The following is a 16,597-nucleotide window of genomic DNA, read 5'->3' on the forward strand; positions in this document are numbered from 1 at the left end:
CAAATTATCGCGTCGAAATAGGATCGCGGCTGAATTATGGGGCTATGTAAATTCGTGGAAATTGGTCTGGATTCGATCGAAACGCGGTTTCCTTAGCGGTCAGACGCGTCACGCTTTCTGTTCAACTCGCCTGCACTCGCCAATTGTTCCCTTCTATCCATTTGAATAATTCCTTTTTGTTTTTTAAATATAATTATAATAAGATGATACATCAAGTTCTATCAAGGTTTATAATAATTTTTTTATCAAGGGATAAATTTGGGACAAAACTTGGAACAATTAAAGCGTTTAACAAGGAACACTGAAATTTTGATTTATATATATTGCACAATTTTGTTATCGTGTATTTATATTTTGTTATACATGTTACGTTTGAAAATAAATTTCTGAATATTTCTGTATCACGTGTATCGAAGTACACAAAGTGGTACACAAGTGGTTTGCCAATTGAAAAATGAAATAAAATCTATTATCGAGGGTGTGGAATACTGGGTTTATTGTAATTTCGATATTCGAAAATCTCCAATTAACTGCATTTTTAATACCTTTTGTATCACATAATAACTTTTATCGTATTGTATTCTTTGTGTTTAACAATTTATTAAACTTTCGCGATTTCAAATAAAAACTATATATGTATATACTCGTTCTACTATTCGCAATTCGCAACGTGCATAACACAATTCGAGTGTAAACGTGAGAAAAGCAAAGAATTTTTCTCTCTCTTCCCTTGAAATCTTCTTTCCTTTTCCTCCCTACTTTCATTTCTTTTTTTTCTTTGAGTATCACTTACAGATCCTTTAATTAACCGCATTGCAAATAATTGAGAGATAAGGAAAGAAGGAAGGAAGGAAGGAAGGAAGGAACGTCGCACATGACAAAAATAAATCACGAGGACTGAAAGCTTCTTTAATGAATTGGAAAGTCACTTTATATTTATTTTCCTTTTTTTCTTTAATTAACACTCGTCGTTTATCAAACGGTGGAATTTATTAAGCCGTCGATTCGTTGCGTTCCCTTTTTCACTTTTCACATGTTCGTACGAATAATTCAACGCGAAACAGGGTCCTCCAGGATTATTACTCAGGTGTCGAGAGGAAATTGAAACGCACAAAAACGACTATCTACGGGGATCGTTTCAAACTCGTTGGTTATCGCTTAACGCGTTCCCTTCCGTTTTTTTTTTTTTTTTTGAAGAGAAGGATTGAAATTCATTTTCAAGAGGCAAAGTACGATTACACATTTGCCCATTAATGGATAAAGAGAGGGAAAATAATTCTTCTGGTATCGCTATTATATACACCCTCCTCGATGATGTCTGCATTACGTAGAGATGAGATCCCAGTTGCGCGTTTCAGCTTCCTTTTGCCGCTTGCATTTATTTACCTTGCATTTGGCTTCGGTTAAATATTTACATAATCGTGGAAAGATGGGGAGAGATAAAGAGGAAGATTAATTGAAATTATATGCATACAGTAGAACTTCTACTGTAAATATTAACACTCGAGCGAAGAACATTCTCCAACTTTTCATTCTCCATTTTTTTTTTTATTATTATTTTCGAATTATGAAAAGAACTTACAGTCTAAATATTTAAACTCTAACATCGAAAAGAAATAGGCGATTTTTACGCATTCGTTAGATCCCCATATCGTTCTCTATAACGCATGAAAGTATGAGAATTGCAATTAATTCGCGTTCGTCACTTTTTCCTTCTTCTCCTTTTTTTTTTTGTTTTATCAGAAATCAGGAATCACAAGGAAAATTACAATTGATAATACCTGATAGATGTTCACTCTCCGATTTGCTCGAGAATAATGATAATCGAGAAGTATGAAAATGATGCAATAACGAGTTCCTCATTTAATGTTATTAAACGAAGCCCGTATTTTTCAAGTAATATTCCGCATAACTCTTTATAACCGCGATTTACGAGTTGCGCACAGGCTAATAAGTAACCGAGGAGGCACGGTTCCGCCCTTTCTATCTCCGCTTAATTCACCGTGGACCTTCCGACAAATGGTGTTGCATTTAGAGAACGCGTTACTCTTAATTAATAATAGAGAAAGAAAGAAAGAAAGAAAGAAAGAAAAGGAAATCTCGAGGACGAGAGGCGAAATCGAGAGACCAATAAAGTTCGAATAAAAACTCGTGGTCAAAGAAGAAAGAGAGATTGGTGGTAGTGAAAAATCGGCCGGCCGATAAAGTTTCGGCCGCGAAATGGGAATTTGTCGCGACAATTGTTCGAAAAACGAATTACCCCGGGCGACGTGTCGCGTTTTTCGCGATTTATCTCCCCCGCTAAATAGATTTATTTGGGAAACAGGGGCAACGTGCGTTCGGGAACGTTGCGTTGTTGCATCACAAACGCCGCGGAAACAAATAATTCCGGGGCCACGGGGCTAAACAAATAATTCTAACGCGGGAAATCGGGCCGCCCCGAAAACGGAACCGTACCAAGTATTTATTATGTTATTAGGTTTGGTGCACCGAGCTCTCGTTCGCGTTTCGCTCTCCGCCTCGGGGGAATTACGATTAAAGAAAGAATTGTAGTATGCTGACTCGATCGCGTTCGAATCTCGTTTTAAGACAGTTTACCTTACTCTTAATATTTGTCTTCACTCTTGCTTTTGCCTTTCTCTTCTCGTTTATTAATTTTAAAATTGTAATTGTCGAATCGTTGTACGTACATTTGAATGAAAATCGTTCGCTTTGAACGATAACAATTACAATACAAATTTGTTCTCAATTTGTATGCACAATCGTTTCGGATTTTCATCATCCTTCCATGACACGTTTAGATATTTCAATCGATTATCCGCTTACTCAAATCCTCTTCGATTTTTCGTATCGTTTGTCGATTTTCGAAGATTTTGAAGAATAGAAAGAGAACGAAAAAAATCGGTTGTATCGTACGATCTAAAATATTACTGTTTCAGAACGCAACCGGATAAGGAAAAAGAATACTGGTATTTCTCTGGGAAAGTTCGTCGTGATATAAAAAAAACCAGAATCGAGCAGTTTTGGTTTCAACGTTGATAAAGTTGAACGCAATTCCTCTCACGCAGCTTCGTCCTTGGAGGAGAAGGCAGGATTTTCGCGGGACGACGATTCTCGAACATTGTAGACTGATTTCGAACCGTTTGACTTTCGTGTCTCGTCCTTGCTCGTCCCGTTTCTGCAGATCTCTCCGTTCGACCTGGGTGGCACGCTGATTACTTCTGTCAGCTGCATCGCTGCCGCGAATCTCAACGCCTGAAAATCAGAATCATCGGTCGGTGAAGCGAGTGGCAACGTAACTTGATAAACTTGTTTACACACTTTTTTTGAAGCCCTTCGTGTTCTGCTCCAATCGTGGCTGTCTTCTCTTGACGAAGAGAAGATCGGGGGGAGGCAAAGGTATTGTCGATCGGGAAACTGTGTGTTGTTAAGCTAACAAAGAGAAGAGGGGCGCGCATACATCGACCGGGGCAAAGGGTGTTGTCGATTCGAATAGTTGTCGAGTCGCGCTCGAGTTTGAAAAGGAGAAGGATATTTGTGTTGCGTGAGTTGAGAGGAAGGGAGGATTGAACGAAGGATTTGTTCGTGTTTCTCGAGTTGTTTAACCTTTTTTTTTTTTCTTTTTGTGAATTCACGTCTGTAAATGGTGACTCGAGAATTTCTTTTCACAGATTTTAGATTTTAGATTTTAGATTTATAGTGTATTTTCTTGTTGTTTTATATGTTTCATAATGATACAAATAATGATTATTAATTTACACGATTGCGAATGGGTAAAGTCATTAATTTATGTTAATATAATCAAAAATACTTTATAAAGATATTTTTGACGAAATATTTTTCAACTATTGTCCTTCTCGATGATTAAAATTTCGTGAAAATTATGTTTTAATTTTCTAAACATTTAATATACATTACATTTTCTAAGGGTTAAATTTCTTTCTCGAAATTCGTTGTAAAACTAGTAGAAACTGGGAAAGTCTTACGGCGAGGTGGATATGAGGAAGAGGAAGAAAGTGGCATAGAAAAATGGTGACTGAAAGTTATTAGTAGGGCAGAAGAATTCAATAACTTGGCGAAAGAGTTGAGGTAATCCTTTTGCGTCGCAGGAAAGAAAGTTACAATTTCCGTCGTCTTGCATAACGTGAATGTGATTCGATTAGTTAGCCCGTTGGGAAGGGTGTTCGAGGGAAGTTAATTAAAAAAAAATTCCATTTTTCGCAATTTTGCCAAGGATGTACTTAACGAAAAGAAAATCTGCGGGACTGGCGCCATTCTCACCCATCGTAAATCACGAATCCTGTTCACGAGAAGATAACCTCGTTTCGTATTATCAACTAACCTTGTTCCAGTTTAGACAAACTTTCCCGTGTATCCCTTCAGCTTCCTTGTTTATTGTTCATTTTTTTTTTATCTACCGATAATAACTCCCTTTTTTGTCCGGCGACGTTACCTTAAATACCACGTGGCTCGACAGAGGGAAAAAAGGATCGAAAATTATTAAAAAAAAAAAAGAAAAATTGCAAATCGAATCGTGAAATTATTTTTAACGGACAAACGGAGCACGTGGAGCATTTTAATTTCGTTGTCTGTTCAATGAACGCGAAAAATTGTTACCAATGAAACAATCTTGCGGAAAATTTGTTCAACGATTTGTTCCGATTCTGTATTCGATGATTATTTGATCGCGTATCGACACAATCACTATACGAATAAAAACAAGAAATAACGCTTTATCGAATCAAAAGATTTCAAAGAAGTCGATTTTTCAATCTTTGGAACGAATTTACAGAGTGACACATCTTAATTATTTTTAAAGAAACTAAATTCCGTAAAATTTCAGAAGATTTCTTTTTTATTTATCGAACTCTCTAATTGAAAAGGAAAGAAAATTTATTTCCATTTGCCAAATAATTTATATAATTCACTCCACGCGAGAAAACATAGATCGACGACGAAAAATTACATCGAGTTCTCGTTCCTAAATTAAAATCCAGTTTCTCCAAAGTAAGCAATACGAATGTAAAGCTAAAGAAAATAGGAAAATCTATATTCAACCGATAACGAGGCGAATTTGTCGCAAATATATCGATCCGACCAATTCGATCGCGATTTCCACGAGACATCGAACCGAGCTTTTTTCACGCCGATTTTTCAAAAGCGATTTCCACCGATCCCGGTCGAATTCGATTATCAGTTTCCGCGCCATGGGGCGCGCTGCATCCCACGTGGCTTATTTACAAGATTAAAAGTAGCCGGGAGGCGAAAAAAAAAAAAAAACTTCGTCCAATTCGAGGTTGTTACTCGCTCGTGTTGCCGTTGATTTCCCGCCTCCGGTTTTTGCGCACCCTCGAAAATGACATTTATTTCCGAACTTCGCTTCCATCCCCTCCCCCTCCCCCTCCCCTCCATTCAATTACGTGTTTCATCGTGGGAAGGGAGGGAAGTTTCGGGTCCATCGCCCGAAACTTTCCACGAAAATTGGACGGAAATTCGGCCAGTGAACGTGGATTATGATTCGTTGGAACGGTCGCAACGACGTTAAGAATGTTGGATATGTCGTTCGTTTATTGCATCGATGATGGCTGTATGTTACGTATGTGGATAAATGTTTGGAAGCGGGATATGATTCTGGAATGGAATAATTAAGTTGGAGTGAAAAAAGTAAATTAACACGAGCAAATTTAAAAAGAGATTTTAAGAACATACGCGTAATAATATATGTTACGTAGGTGGATAAATATTTGGATGCAAAGAAGATTGGATATTTCGCGAAGAATGGGATTATAATAGAAATTGGACAGGTAAAAAAAGATTCGCAAGACTTTTAATAAATTTAAACGTCGACGTTAAGAACGTATCTCGTGTATTTATTGCCTAGACGTGGGGGGGGGGGACGTTTTAAAGAGAAGGATATTTTGTTAATGGACTTAAGACAGATTCTTAAGAAGCGAGTAAAAATGATCAAAGAAAGAATTAACGGAAGATTAAGTAAGAATTCAAGGAAATTGAGGCATGGCGAAAGGGTGGGGAAGACGCTTTAGAAAATTACTTGGCTTGAATGACGGTCTAGCCTCTTTATGAGAGAGCGTCAAACTTTTCCTTTTTTTATTCTTTTTTTCGAGAGACGAAAAGAATCACGAGAAAAAAGGAGCTCAAACAATTCCTCCCTTCGAATATTCTTCGCGAACATTTGCTCGAAAATTTATACGCTTCGCTTTATGCGTTTAATTAAAAAAGTCTCGCGCGTATCTAGTTCGCAAAACTATCAGTTTCTACGAAAAAAAAAAAAAGAAAAAAGGAAAAAAAAGCGAGATAGAAAAAATTTTCTTTCTCGAGAGATCGCCGTTCCGATTCCATCGAAAATTTTATCAATGAAATTCACAAAGTATCGGAAAATTTTACCGTACAAAGACGGAAAAAAATTTCGAGTTCTCCCGAAAAACTTTGCCCCGAATATTCGAAAATATTGAAAATATTTAACGAATCCACTGGCACTGGTCCAGGAAGGAGGAATTGGACGAACTCGTTCGAGGTCAGGATCGTAGCGATCCTATTGTTCGATTGAAAAAAAAAAAACACGTTACCTTTCGTCTGTCCCGATGGGCGGAATACAAGATCCATACAATATAAGAGATCATTATTATGGCCGGTATGCAGACACCGGCTATGGTGGACGCGTCCCTGAGGAGCGCTTGATGCACGGCCAGAAGCATGATCGCCAGCACAGCTCCACCCGCGACGTATCTTCCGGTCCGACGTCTTTCCTCCTGTCAACAAATGAAAAATGTACAGACGGTGAATTTCGATTTTCACGCGCGAAATTGGACCAAGAGAATGTGTACTCTGTAAGGGTCGAATATCTTTTTCGATTATTAATCCGCAGCGGTGATTCGTTCGTGAAGCGGATGCAAAATGTGGGATGATGATGATAACGCCGATAACATCGGAAGATGTACATGAACGATGGCGTAGGTGGAGAGTGGAAATTCTAAAGGAGAGATGCTAGCTTTGACGCTGACAGTGAATTTATGAACGCTCGTTGAGGGAAGACGTGCTTGAAAAGAGAATAAATACGTCTTTATGGCTGGAGAGGGTATAAGAAAAAAAAAAGGAATAGAAGAGATCGTTGTGTTACAATTCGAAAGAATGTTTGAATTTACTTCTCGAAGATTAAAGAAAAGAAATGGATAATACTTTAAAAATGGTTAAAGTATTGTTAAAATTAATATTGACAAAATATTTTATCACGAAATGAGGAATCTCTTTGTAACTCTTTCTTTGCGGCCATATTTGTACTTACACGAAGACACTTTTCTTTTGAATTATTCGAATACTTTAAAAAAACGCTCTTTTACATTTTATTATAATACTCGTTATAAAAATAAAAACCGTATTCACTAATGATGCAAGGATTAATATTTACCAAATAATATCAAAAATATAATATTCCAAAAAATTCCTTGTTAAAATTGTTAAATATTATTATTATGAAAATTATATTATATTATATTAATCAAAATTCAACGAGAAGGATATCATTGTTCCAACGAAACTCTCCTCATCCTTGAACGAAACGAGTTCGTTAAACAAAAATCGTTTAATATAAAAAAAAAATTACAGAATGCTTGGTACGAAGGAAGGAAGGAAGGAAGGAAGGGAGAAAACGGGAATTCGGGTATTAAATTTTGAGTAACGATCGGTGGCGGAAGTGACAGATCCATTTCCAGTCCCGCGACACCACGATGCAATTTGAGGGGGTCGCTTTTGCATTCTGCGTGCATCCGCGGCCATCATCCCGACACGCGTTTTCCTATTATTATCGTATTCAAATCGGGGATAGTCGGCCACGCTTCGTCGCCGATCTATTTCGTCGTGGGGCGAGCACGAAGTCGCGAAGGCGTGAGTCGCAAATCCGTAACCGTACCGTGTGCAGATCGTTTCCGACATCTGCTTCGAGGATCGAATCACGACCGTGTGATTATTTTCCTCGACTTCGATTGGAATACGTGGCGCGATAGGAGATCACGCACTCTTCTCTTTCTCTCTCTCTCGTGTGATTTTCTTTCGCTTTGGGATTTATTGACGATTCGAGGTTTGATCCGATTTCTGGTTGCTTCTAGAATGATGGAGATGATTGGTATTTTTAGATACGATGTTTGTCTTGAAACTGGTATTTTGTTATCGTTGTTGTTGTTGGAACTGGAAATGGAATAATTAATATATGGTAAATGTAAATGATTTATGTAGATTTTCAAGATTTTCAAAATAAAAGAGACCTCTCAAAATCTTTGTAATCTACTTTAACTGGAGAGCGCTACATTAAATGAAATTACTGGGTATTTTTAAAGTAAAAATATTGATTTAAGAAAAAGTAGAATAATTAAAATAATTAATCGAGAAAAATATTGGCGAAATTCTCATTTGTCAGACATCCAGCCGACTATGTATCTTTAATTAAAACTAAAAAATAATATTAACGTTGATAAGCGTGCACCACGAAGCGGATGTAGAGAAATACAGAGAGTTAACAATACTCCAAATTGGATAGAAAATATCGTGGTGTTCTCTGTTTCGCTTCTCGCGAGCATATGACCCGTTTCCATATAAATGCGAAAACAAAGGATTAACATTAATAACGCGACTTTGCTTCTGTATATATATTTCTATATTTTGATTTGTAATGTGTACATTGCCCGCAGTCTGCCCGCGGAAAGGGAAAGCGAACGAAGCTTATAATTTATATTTAAAGCGGTGAGAGAAAAGCGCGATAAAAAGAAAAAAAAAATTGCATTTTGAGATTTCATCGTTAAAAATTTTTATGTATTCGTAAAACGAATATAAATTTTCTAAAAAATAAACGTTACTACTTGTTCCTTTATTGCAGAGGAAGCTGAATTTTTTATCTACTTCGAAAAAAAAGAAGAGAAGGGACGTACGACGATATTATTAAAAAGAGTGCACGGATGGGAACTATCGATGCGAGAAACCGTTGTCCATCCGTCTTCGATGTTGCGGAGAAGTTCAACACGGATACTTGGGAAAGTTGAAGGTATCGGGTAAGAAAGCGTGGTACCGTAACAAAAGCGTGGAATGGAATTGTGTTAAATTTCCTGTCACCTAAAAATGACCAATCCTCTTTTTACCACACCCTCTCTCAGCTCTCTTCCTTTTGAAAATTATTATTTATATGCGATAATTTCGCGCGAAGATAAAGAGAAATATCCTTTCGAGACGTTTTTAACACGGGTATAAATATAATCGTGTGAAAATATGATTGTTGACTAACCCTGGTCGTGACAATATTCGAGCAGGTCGAGTTCGATCTGAGAGGCACCGCGCCCCTGATCATCGTACGTGAGATACACCCTCTTCTCGCAGATTTAAATAATCTTCAACGATGGAAACTCTTTTGATAACTCTCTTTTGATAATACGAGATTTCACGAGATCATCGAGGCATACGCGTTTCTTTCTTTTTTTTCTTTCTTTCTTTCTTTCTTTTTTCGATGCCGATTCAAACGCGAATCATCGAAAAGACACCTCGCAACGAGACGAATTCTTTTATGCACATCCTCATTTTATCAAACACTCTCTCGAACGTTCTTCGTTTTCTTCGTTCCCTCCCCTCCGTACGAGGAGGACACCGCCCCTTGAAAAACTTTTACAACGAACAACTCGCCACGCCTCGAGAGACAATGGGAAAATTTATTATACCAGCCTTAATTTAAGAATAATATAACGAAGAAAAAAAAGGAAAAATACTGGATCACTGTATACGTCCATGTGGAGAAGAAATCATAAAAATCGATCTTCGCAGAAGAATTTCGAGTTCATTCTTCGAAAGATGTAATCACCTTGGAACTTCTGGCCGAGTTTATGGAGACTATCTCCGTTGTGGATCCACTCTCGGATACGGTCATCTCGTGATCTCGCTTATCTCCAACTTGATCGCACCAAGCAAGAGGCATTCGTTCTTTTCTTTTCTTTTTTTTTTTTTTTTTTTACACGAATTCACACGAATTACACTCGAGTCGCGTTCGTTTCGAAGAGAGCGGAAGTAAAGATAAAGGTGAGCGGCTTTCGGCGAATGATCGATCGAAAGAGTTAACCGAGCTCACTGTCGGCCGAAACTACGGGCATCTCGCGCACGGTAATTTTTCGAGGCTTGCATCCGCGCCGAAACTCGCGATTGGGGATCGAACAGCGTACACGGGCTCACCTACGCGTGTTGTGAGCGGTTGAGAAAATGGGAACTGAGGAGGCTGGAGGAAGGAAACTGTAACGGGCGGTGGATGGAAGAACAGAGCCAGCCGCGCATTTACAACGCTGCCCGGCACAATATAAGCCAGGCAAACCAGCTAGCATAATAAACGAACAACACGACCGGCCAACACACCTACGTTCGATAAATCCTCGTCTCCCAAACGTTGGTGCGTTGCGTCGCGGAACGAGGATCGAAGGTAAGGCTCCGTCTTTGCCAAAATTAAACGATCCCTTTTTCTTTCTTTCTTTCTTTCTTTCGCCTTACTTAAATCCTACGCCTACGCGTGGAAAACGATTCATCGATTTTACAACGAAAGATTGCTTTTCGATTAAATTGAAAGAAAGAAATGTAATTTATCTCGAACATTCTGAGTAAAAGAAAAAATGTTTGTTCGAGGAATTAAAAATATTTTTAAAGAGTTTAACGAAGTATAAAAGCATTGGACATGACGTGGAACGAAATGAAAAATTAGAGGAGAGCTTAGATCTCTGAAATTATAACCGTTGATCGTAAAATCATCAAACTATATAACGCAATCTAACGCGTATATCGGATTTTCTTTGCTGGCAATTTGTCAATTCAGTTTCAATTCGTTCTGTTACCCGATGATATATGGTAACACGTTGAGGCACACGTATGGCGAGGTCGACGGTAAGCCGCGTTACGCCGAAATCGAATTAGCCTTGTTCCTGTGGTCCATCGAGTGGGTTTGGTGGAACGGAATGTTGACTCTCGAGAATCTGATTGGAGATACTCGAGTGAAATTGAATGCTCCTCGCGCGAACCTATCGCGAATTCTGTTCCACGAATCTCCGATACACACATAATCTCCGGAGAAACTAGCGCGCCGACGATTAGATAGAGAGAGAGAGAGAGAGAAAGGGTGAGGGAGGAAGGGATTTCGTGGATATGTATTTACAATTTACGCGCGAGGAGGGGCCCTCGATTCCGATTCCACATTCTCGTTTCAAAATTTATGGAAATGGGTGGCTGGTTCGAATGGTTGGCGCCGTCGCCGTTGCGATTTCAAATTCACGTGCATTTGAACCGTGCATTTTACGTACGCGTAATTCAATTTTCAAATGTCAAATCCGTTAATCCGAAATATTGATCAATTTAACTTCTTTACGGTTCAAGTAACATTTTGTCGAAGAAACGTTGGAAACATTTCGGACCGATTCATTCGGAGTTTCATTCGATAATTACGTTCCGCTTCGTGAAATTGAGAATCAATGTTAAAAGCAACTACTAACAACGCATACGATGAATAATATATTAATCGAATAATTATAACTACTGCGTGTAACCTCGAAACTTAACAAATACGTTCGATTCCAAAGTGTTGATAGCATTCGCGAATTATATTTTATTCCAAATTTCTCGAATCGATTTCGAAAAGAAGAAAAAATCGTCGAAACAAAGATGAATGGAACATTCTCCTGTGTAAGCAATCCTGCAATCATCGTCCCCTGAAATATCGGCTGCTCGTCGTTTCCACGCCGATTCAAACGTGTTCTAATGAAGAAATAAAAGAGGATCGACTTGGAAATGGCCACAACAATGCGATCGAATAGAAGGGATTCCTCATCGTCGCGTTTCATTTCGTGGCAATAAAACCACGGAAGGATATTCGATCGGTTTCTTCCATTTATCAAAGGCCTCGTCGATATCTAGGCCGGGATGACGATTAACGGCGATTATATTTCTTCGTATCCTTTGTCTCCTCGGATGAGGAGTGGATGTATCCTCTTTACGACATCCCTTAACGTGGTCTCCCAATTTTGCAGGGATACCTGTTAGGTGTAACAATTCCACCATATATAATTCGGACCACGTATCGCCCATTTTTCAATCCCATCGTGCAACCTGAGTGTCGTTTAATGGATAAACTGGTCCGTTTATACAGGATCATCAGGTATACATCAAGTAAGTAAATGTCAAATATTCGATCCACGGATTTAAACTCGGGAAATCGAGTTGTAACAAAATAGGATTTTATTGCGTTTGGATAATGGTCGGACTAGTGTGTAGAGAACTCGAAAATATTCGATTGGATTGGGCGGAAGATTTATCGAGATTGGAATATTCTTGGAAATATTACGATTGCACATCAAGAATGCTGCGATTCGGGAGATTCTGGGAATTTTAAAGAGAGGAAGTTTTCCAAAAGCGTTACTCGAATATTTTATATCTTTTTTTATCAATTAAAAAGAAATGCTGATAGAGTCAGATTTTGAAACGTGATTCTTGAACGTAAATCCTTTTATTAAAGTATTCATTTTCAAGATTCTATTCCTCGTAGAAAATCGTGGATCAGAATTGAATTTTGATTAAAATATCTATTTATCCAGAATCCGTTTATATTAACACGGAGATGCAATTTTTTTCATCGAAAGTTATCCTATTCGGTTATAATATAATCTCACCGATGAGTGGCAGAGGAGAAACAGCAGCCCTCTGACTTTTAATAGAAAACCAGGTTAAAAATCGGCAAAGATCGTATCTGATTCGAAAACTTTTCGAATGTCCCTTCCTTTCTTATCTCATCCTTCCTATTTCCTTCTTTTGTCAACTACTTTTCCCCCTTTTTTCTCCTTCCCTTCTTCCATCCTTCGTGACCTGGTTGCTCGCGTTAAAATTCAAAATATCGCGGACACGGGAACGATGGTCGAATTTTCGATGTTCCCTATCAATCCATTTTCACGAGATATCTTTGGAAGAATTTCGAAGAAGAGAGGTGCAACGTATGTAGAATTCGCGAGCGTAAACAGAAGCTGAGAAGAACACCCTCCGCTGATTCTTATTCAAACAGCGTAGAACGTAGGCTGGCACAATGTTTCCTCCTCTCCTCCGCTCCTCCATAAATATCGGTATTTAGTACATGTGACGTAACATAAGATGCTCCGTGACGTATCTAAGGTGAATCACAAGATAAATCAAGCAATGATTCATCGAAAGATCGTGCATATATGTAATAAGATTTTTTTTTAACGAGTGATAGAAATTTGTTGTATTCTCGTGGTCTCGAATTTCGTTAATATTTTCAATAAATCTCTTTGTTACGTCGTCGTTTCCACGATGCTCGGGGCAAGAAGCATCGAGGTGAAACCACGATGAAGGGTGCAGCAGGGAAACTTTTAATTGCCAACTACTCTTGAGAATTCACTGGCAAATAAGAATCTATCGTGGAACTCGTAGGCGAACGTGTAGCTCTTCCATTAAATACGAAAACGTTTCGACGAATCTAACCGCCCTCGAACAAGTGCAACGTAGTAAGTTACGCGCAACAAAATCAATTTTCGAATAGACGATGCGGATGTCACGTAATTCCTCTTCCCTCGTTCGAGAATCCTCTCTCGAAAGCAAACTGACCGAACACGTGTTTAAATTTCGAACGAATGATGGATCTGATCCATCAACTGAGAAATCAATCATTTCTCTCAAAGAAATTTCGAAAATTTCATCGTGTTCCAGTCTTTTGGATCATCTTAAAAAATATAAATGTTTTTTTTAATGGATTTAAATATTTAATGAAAAATTGTTTAAACTATTATTTGCAAAGAGGTAATCCGTTTAAAATTTAAAAATAATATTCTATCCGAACGGCAGAGTGGTAAAAATAAATTTGATAATAAAATTTGGAAAAGTTTTGAGAAGAGAAATTTTTTCCAAAGTTTCTCTCATCCAAGAAATATACATCGTTCCATTTACATTTCACAAGAATACGTGAATATTAAATGGTTTCCCTCAACGATAATTGATTTCCACATAGTCAAGATATCACATGTTCAAGAAAGGGAGCCGAGAGGGAAGTGCAGTGATAGGTGAGAAAAATCACCTAGGCGGAAGCACGTAGACGATTTAAAATCCCTAGACGAGCATTTTGCTTAGCACCTGTGTCATCTATCGCATGTGATAATAAATTTTAATAAAGCCCTAATCGAAATTTAATTTTTCGTTTCAAAGAAAGAAGGAGGAAAATTCGTTACAGAAGAATAACTATTTTCTCTCTCTCTCTCTCTCTGTCTTTGTTGTTCTCTCAATTCGTTTCCATTCTTTCGAGATCTCTGGATCGTTCTCGTTTGTAACAACGTTTACGAGAATAATGACTGGCCTGTGCCCTGTTTATCTTGGAACGGTAATTCGCGTGAAGGAAGCGGATACGCGCGTGTTTTTTGTCAGTCGTCGCCTCGTAAAACGTGAACGATGGTTGGTGAAATCGAATAACGATATAAGCCGGATATATACCGATGCGTCTTCATATATTTTTATGAGTCACGAGACATTTTTCAAGGATCAACGAAAGAAATACGATTTTAAAAAGATTTCCCCCGTTGTTTCCCCCCGTTGTATATAAAAATTTAATGTAACGATAGTTGCCGTCCGCCTGGGAAACGCATATTTGATTTTAGTACGCTTATGTATATTTTCATTTTAGAATCGATGCTCTCTTTTTACTGTATGTACATTAAAAATATTTGCTCAATGCACGTGTGTATTCGTTCGTTTTCCACAGACTATTCCGGCTGTGGAACGAGTTGGCGAGTTTATCTCATTCAGTGGGGGAATATGGAGTGCAGAATATAAAATTTATCAAAATTTAAAAAGCGATTCACAATATAAGATTTTATTGTAAGTATACGTGGAATGATAGACGAGAAAATTAAATTGTTATATTATATATGTATATATGTATATATATATATATTGAAAATTGAAATAAAAATTCAATTTAAGTTTCAAGTTTTCGAGAGTGTGCTGTTTAATATTATATATTAAATAATATTGTATCGTTATATATTATAATTTTTTTTTTAAATAGATATACAAATTTAAAAAATTTCACTCTAACTAGATTTATTACATTTTTAAGTCTACAAATGGATAACAATATATATAAATCATCAAATATGATCAAATAATCCTCGTTTCAGTTATATTACATAACGTCTCGTAGATATAAGTCGATGTCCTGTGAAAAAAGAAAATTTATTTTTCCATTTTATTATCGGATAATATGAAGTGACTACAATCCAGGATAAAGTGATTTTCGATATTTTTCCAGGTTAAAATTTTTTTATCTAAATTTTATATACATGTACAAAGAAATTCCTCCGTTTAATAATATATATATATCAATCACAGTAATTTTTTTAACCATTTTTTTTTTTAAATAAGTGATAGAATACTTACAAAAACGACTTTTTTGAAATCACGATATAAGCTGGAAAAATGTCATTTTGTCCCAGATTGTATATTGTAATATTGCAATATTTACCTCATTTGCATCAGGAGCAGATACAACCATAGCAATATAAATAAATACTAATGTGAGGGTAACCCTCCCGATGAATAATTTCACACTTTTCATGTTTCTTTTCGACACCTTCTTTCGATACGTTCTTTTATTAAATCTGAACTCATATGTACTTATATACTTGAACGTGAACGTTAAAACAATCAATTACATAAGCAATATTTGCTTATCGAACGTAATTCATGACTATATTTAATGTCAAGATATAATTTTACTCGTATGAATGTCGTATGAAAATTTTATATCTGTTTGTTCAGTTTTAATATCAGAATCGTGACTGAAAATTAATTAAGTTTCATCGATAAAGATTACTTATGAAAATTAAAGTGATTAAAAAAAAAAAAATTTGTCTTCAATATTCAAACACTTTAATATTTAACGTTATTATTAAAATCTATATTCAGTCGTAATTGTTGTGCACATAATATATTGTCAATAATTACTTTCTATTTCCAAGATAAAACTTTTATTTCATATATATATGGTGATTATTCTTGATCACTATCGATCAATGTAACTTGTGGCTATTCTGGAATTATTGTTCTTTTTTAAATAAAAATTTTTTTTTAACAACAAATAAATTATATATACATCGATTGTTCATACATTCAAAAAATTCATTGAAGAGATAAATTGTTAATCAAGATAAAAATTTATAAATTGGATTAAAAACTGCGGTATTTTCTATCTATGTACAAAGATATTTCTGAAATTAATAAATTGAAAAATGTAATTAGTAAATGATAAATTATTGTTGATAAAATTTTTGTATCGCGTTAATAAACTTAATAAATTATTGTATTATAAATCATTATAACCATACCCAATGATAAATTATTAAAATTAATAAGATATTAAAAGTTATAACATTTAAAAAATTAAAAATTATATTTCGTATCAATTAGTTTTAAAATATTCCTTTAAATCCTGAATAAATGTTATTTATATATCCGTAACATTCGATATTGCCAAGGTATGGTTACCTAACGGAGAAAAATCACATTAGTCTTATTC

General features: G+C 36.5%; 1 protein-coding gene and 1 long non-coding RNA gene across 3 annotated transcripts; both read right to left on the minus strand.

The window, feature by feature from the left end:
• Window positions 1–423: 423 nt before the first annotated feature.
• LOC100577810 lies at window positions 424–14,785 on the minus strand. 2 transcript variants are annotated; one of them, XM_003249730.4, is made up of 3 exons: window positions 9,857–14,785; window positions 6,588–6,770; window positions 424–3,255 (listed from the first exon to the last, which is right to left on the minus strand). In XM_003249730.4, exons 1-3 carry the CDS (start codon window positions 9,968–9,970, stop codon window positions 3,061–3,063), a joined length of 492 nt encoding a protein of 163 aa, XP_003249778.1. In that variant the 5' UTR covers window positions 9,971–14,785; the 3' UTR covers window positions 424–3,060. The 2 variants fall into 2 exon arrangements, with proteins under 2 accessions (XP_003249778.1, XP_006560938.1); XM_006560875.3 differs by having other exon boundaries at window positions 9,290–9,962.
• A 321-nt stretch (window positions 14,786–15,106) lies between these two features.
• On the minus strand, window positions 15,107–15,721 carry LOC100577773. The gene is made up of 2 exons (XR_003304381.1): window positions 15,545–15,721; window positions 15,107–15,238 (listed from the first exon to the last, which is right to left on the minus strand). It is a non-coding gene; the product is annotated as an uncharacterized LOC100577773 (long non-coding RNA).
• Between the last annotated feature and the right edge of the window lie 876 nt (window positions 15,722–16,597).

The sequence above is a fragment of the Apis mellifera genome, linkage group LG3, assembly GCF_003254395.2.
Source record: "Apis mellifera strain DH4 linkage group LG3, Amel_HAv3.1, whole genome shotgun sequence".
NCBI classification, from domain to species: Eukaryota; Metazoa; Arthropoda; class Insecta; order Hymenoptera; family Apidae; genus Apis; species Apis mellifera.

Coding starts and splice junctions, on each gene's coding strand:
- LOC100577810 (XM_003249730.4), bottom strand. CDS start 9,970: ATGCCTCTTGCTTGGTGCGATCAAGTTGGAGATAAGCGAGATCACGAG. Junction 6,771..9,856: donor ACTCGGCCAGAAGTTCCAAG/GTGATTACATCT, acceptor ATTTGTTGACAG/GAGGAAAGACGTCGGACCGG. Junction 3,256..6,587: donor CCCATCGGGACAGACGAAAG/GTAACGTGTTTT, acceptor TCTGATTTTCAG/GCGTTGAGATTCGCGGCAGC.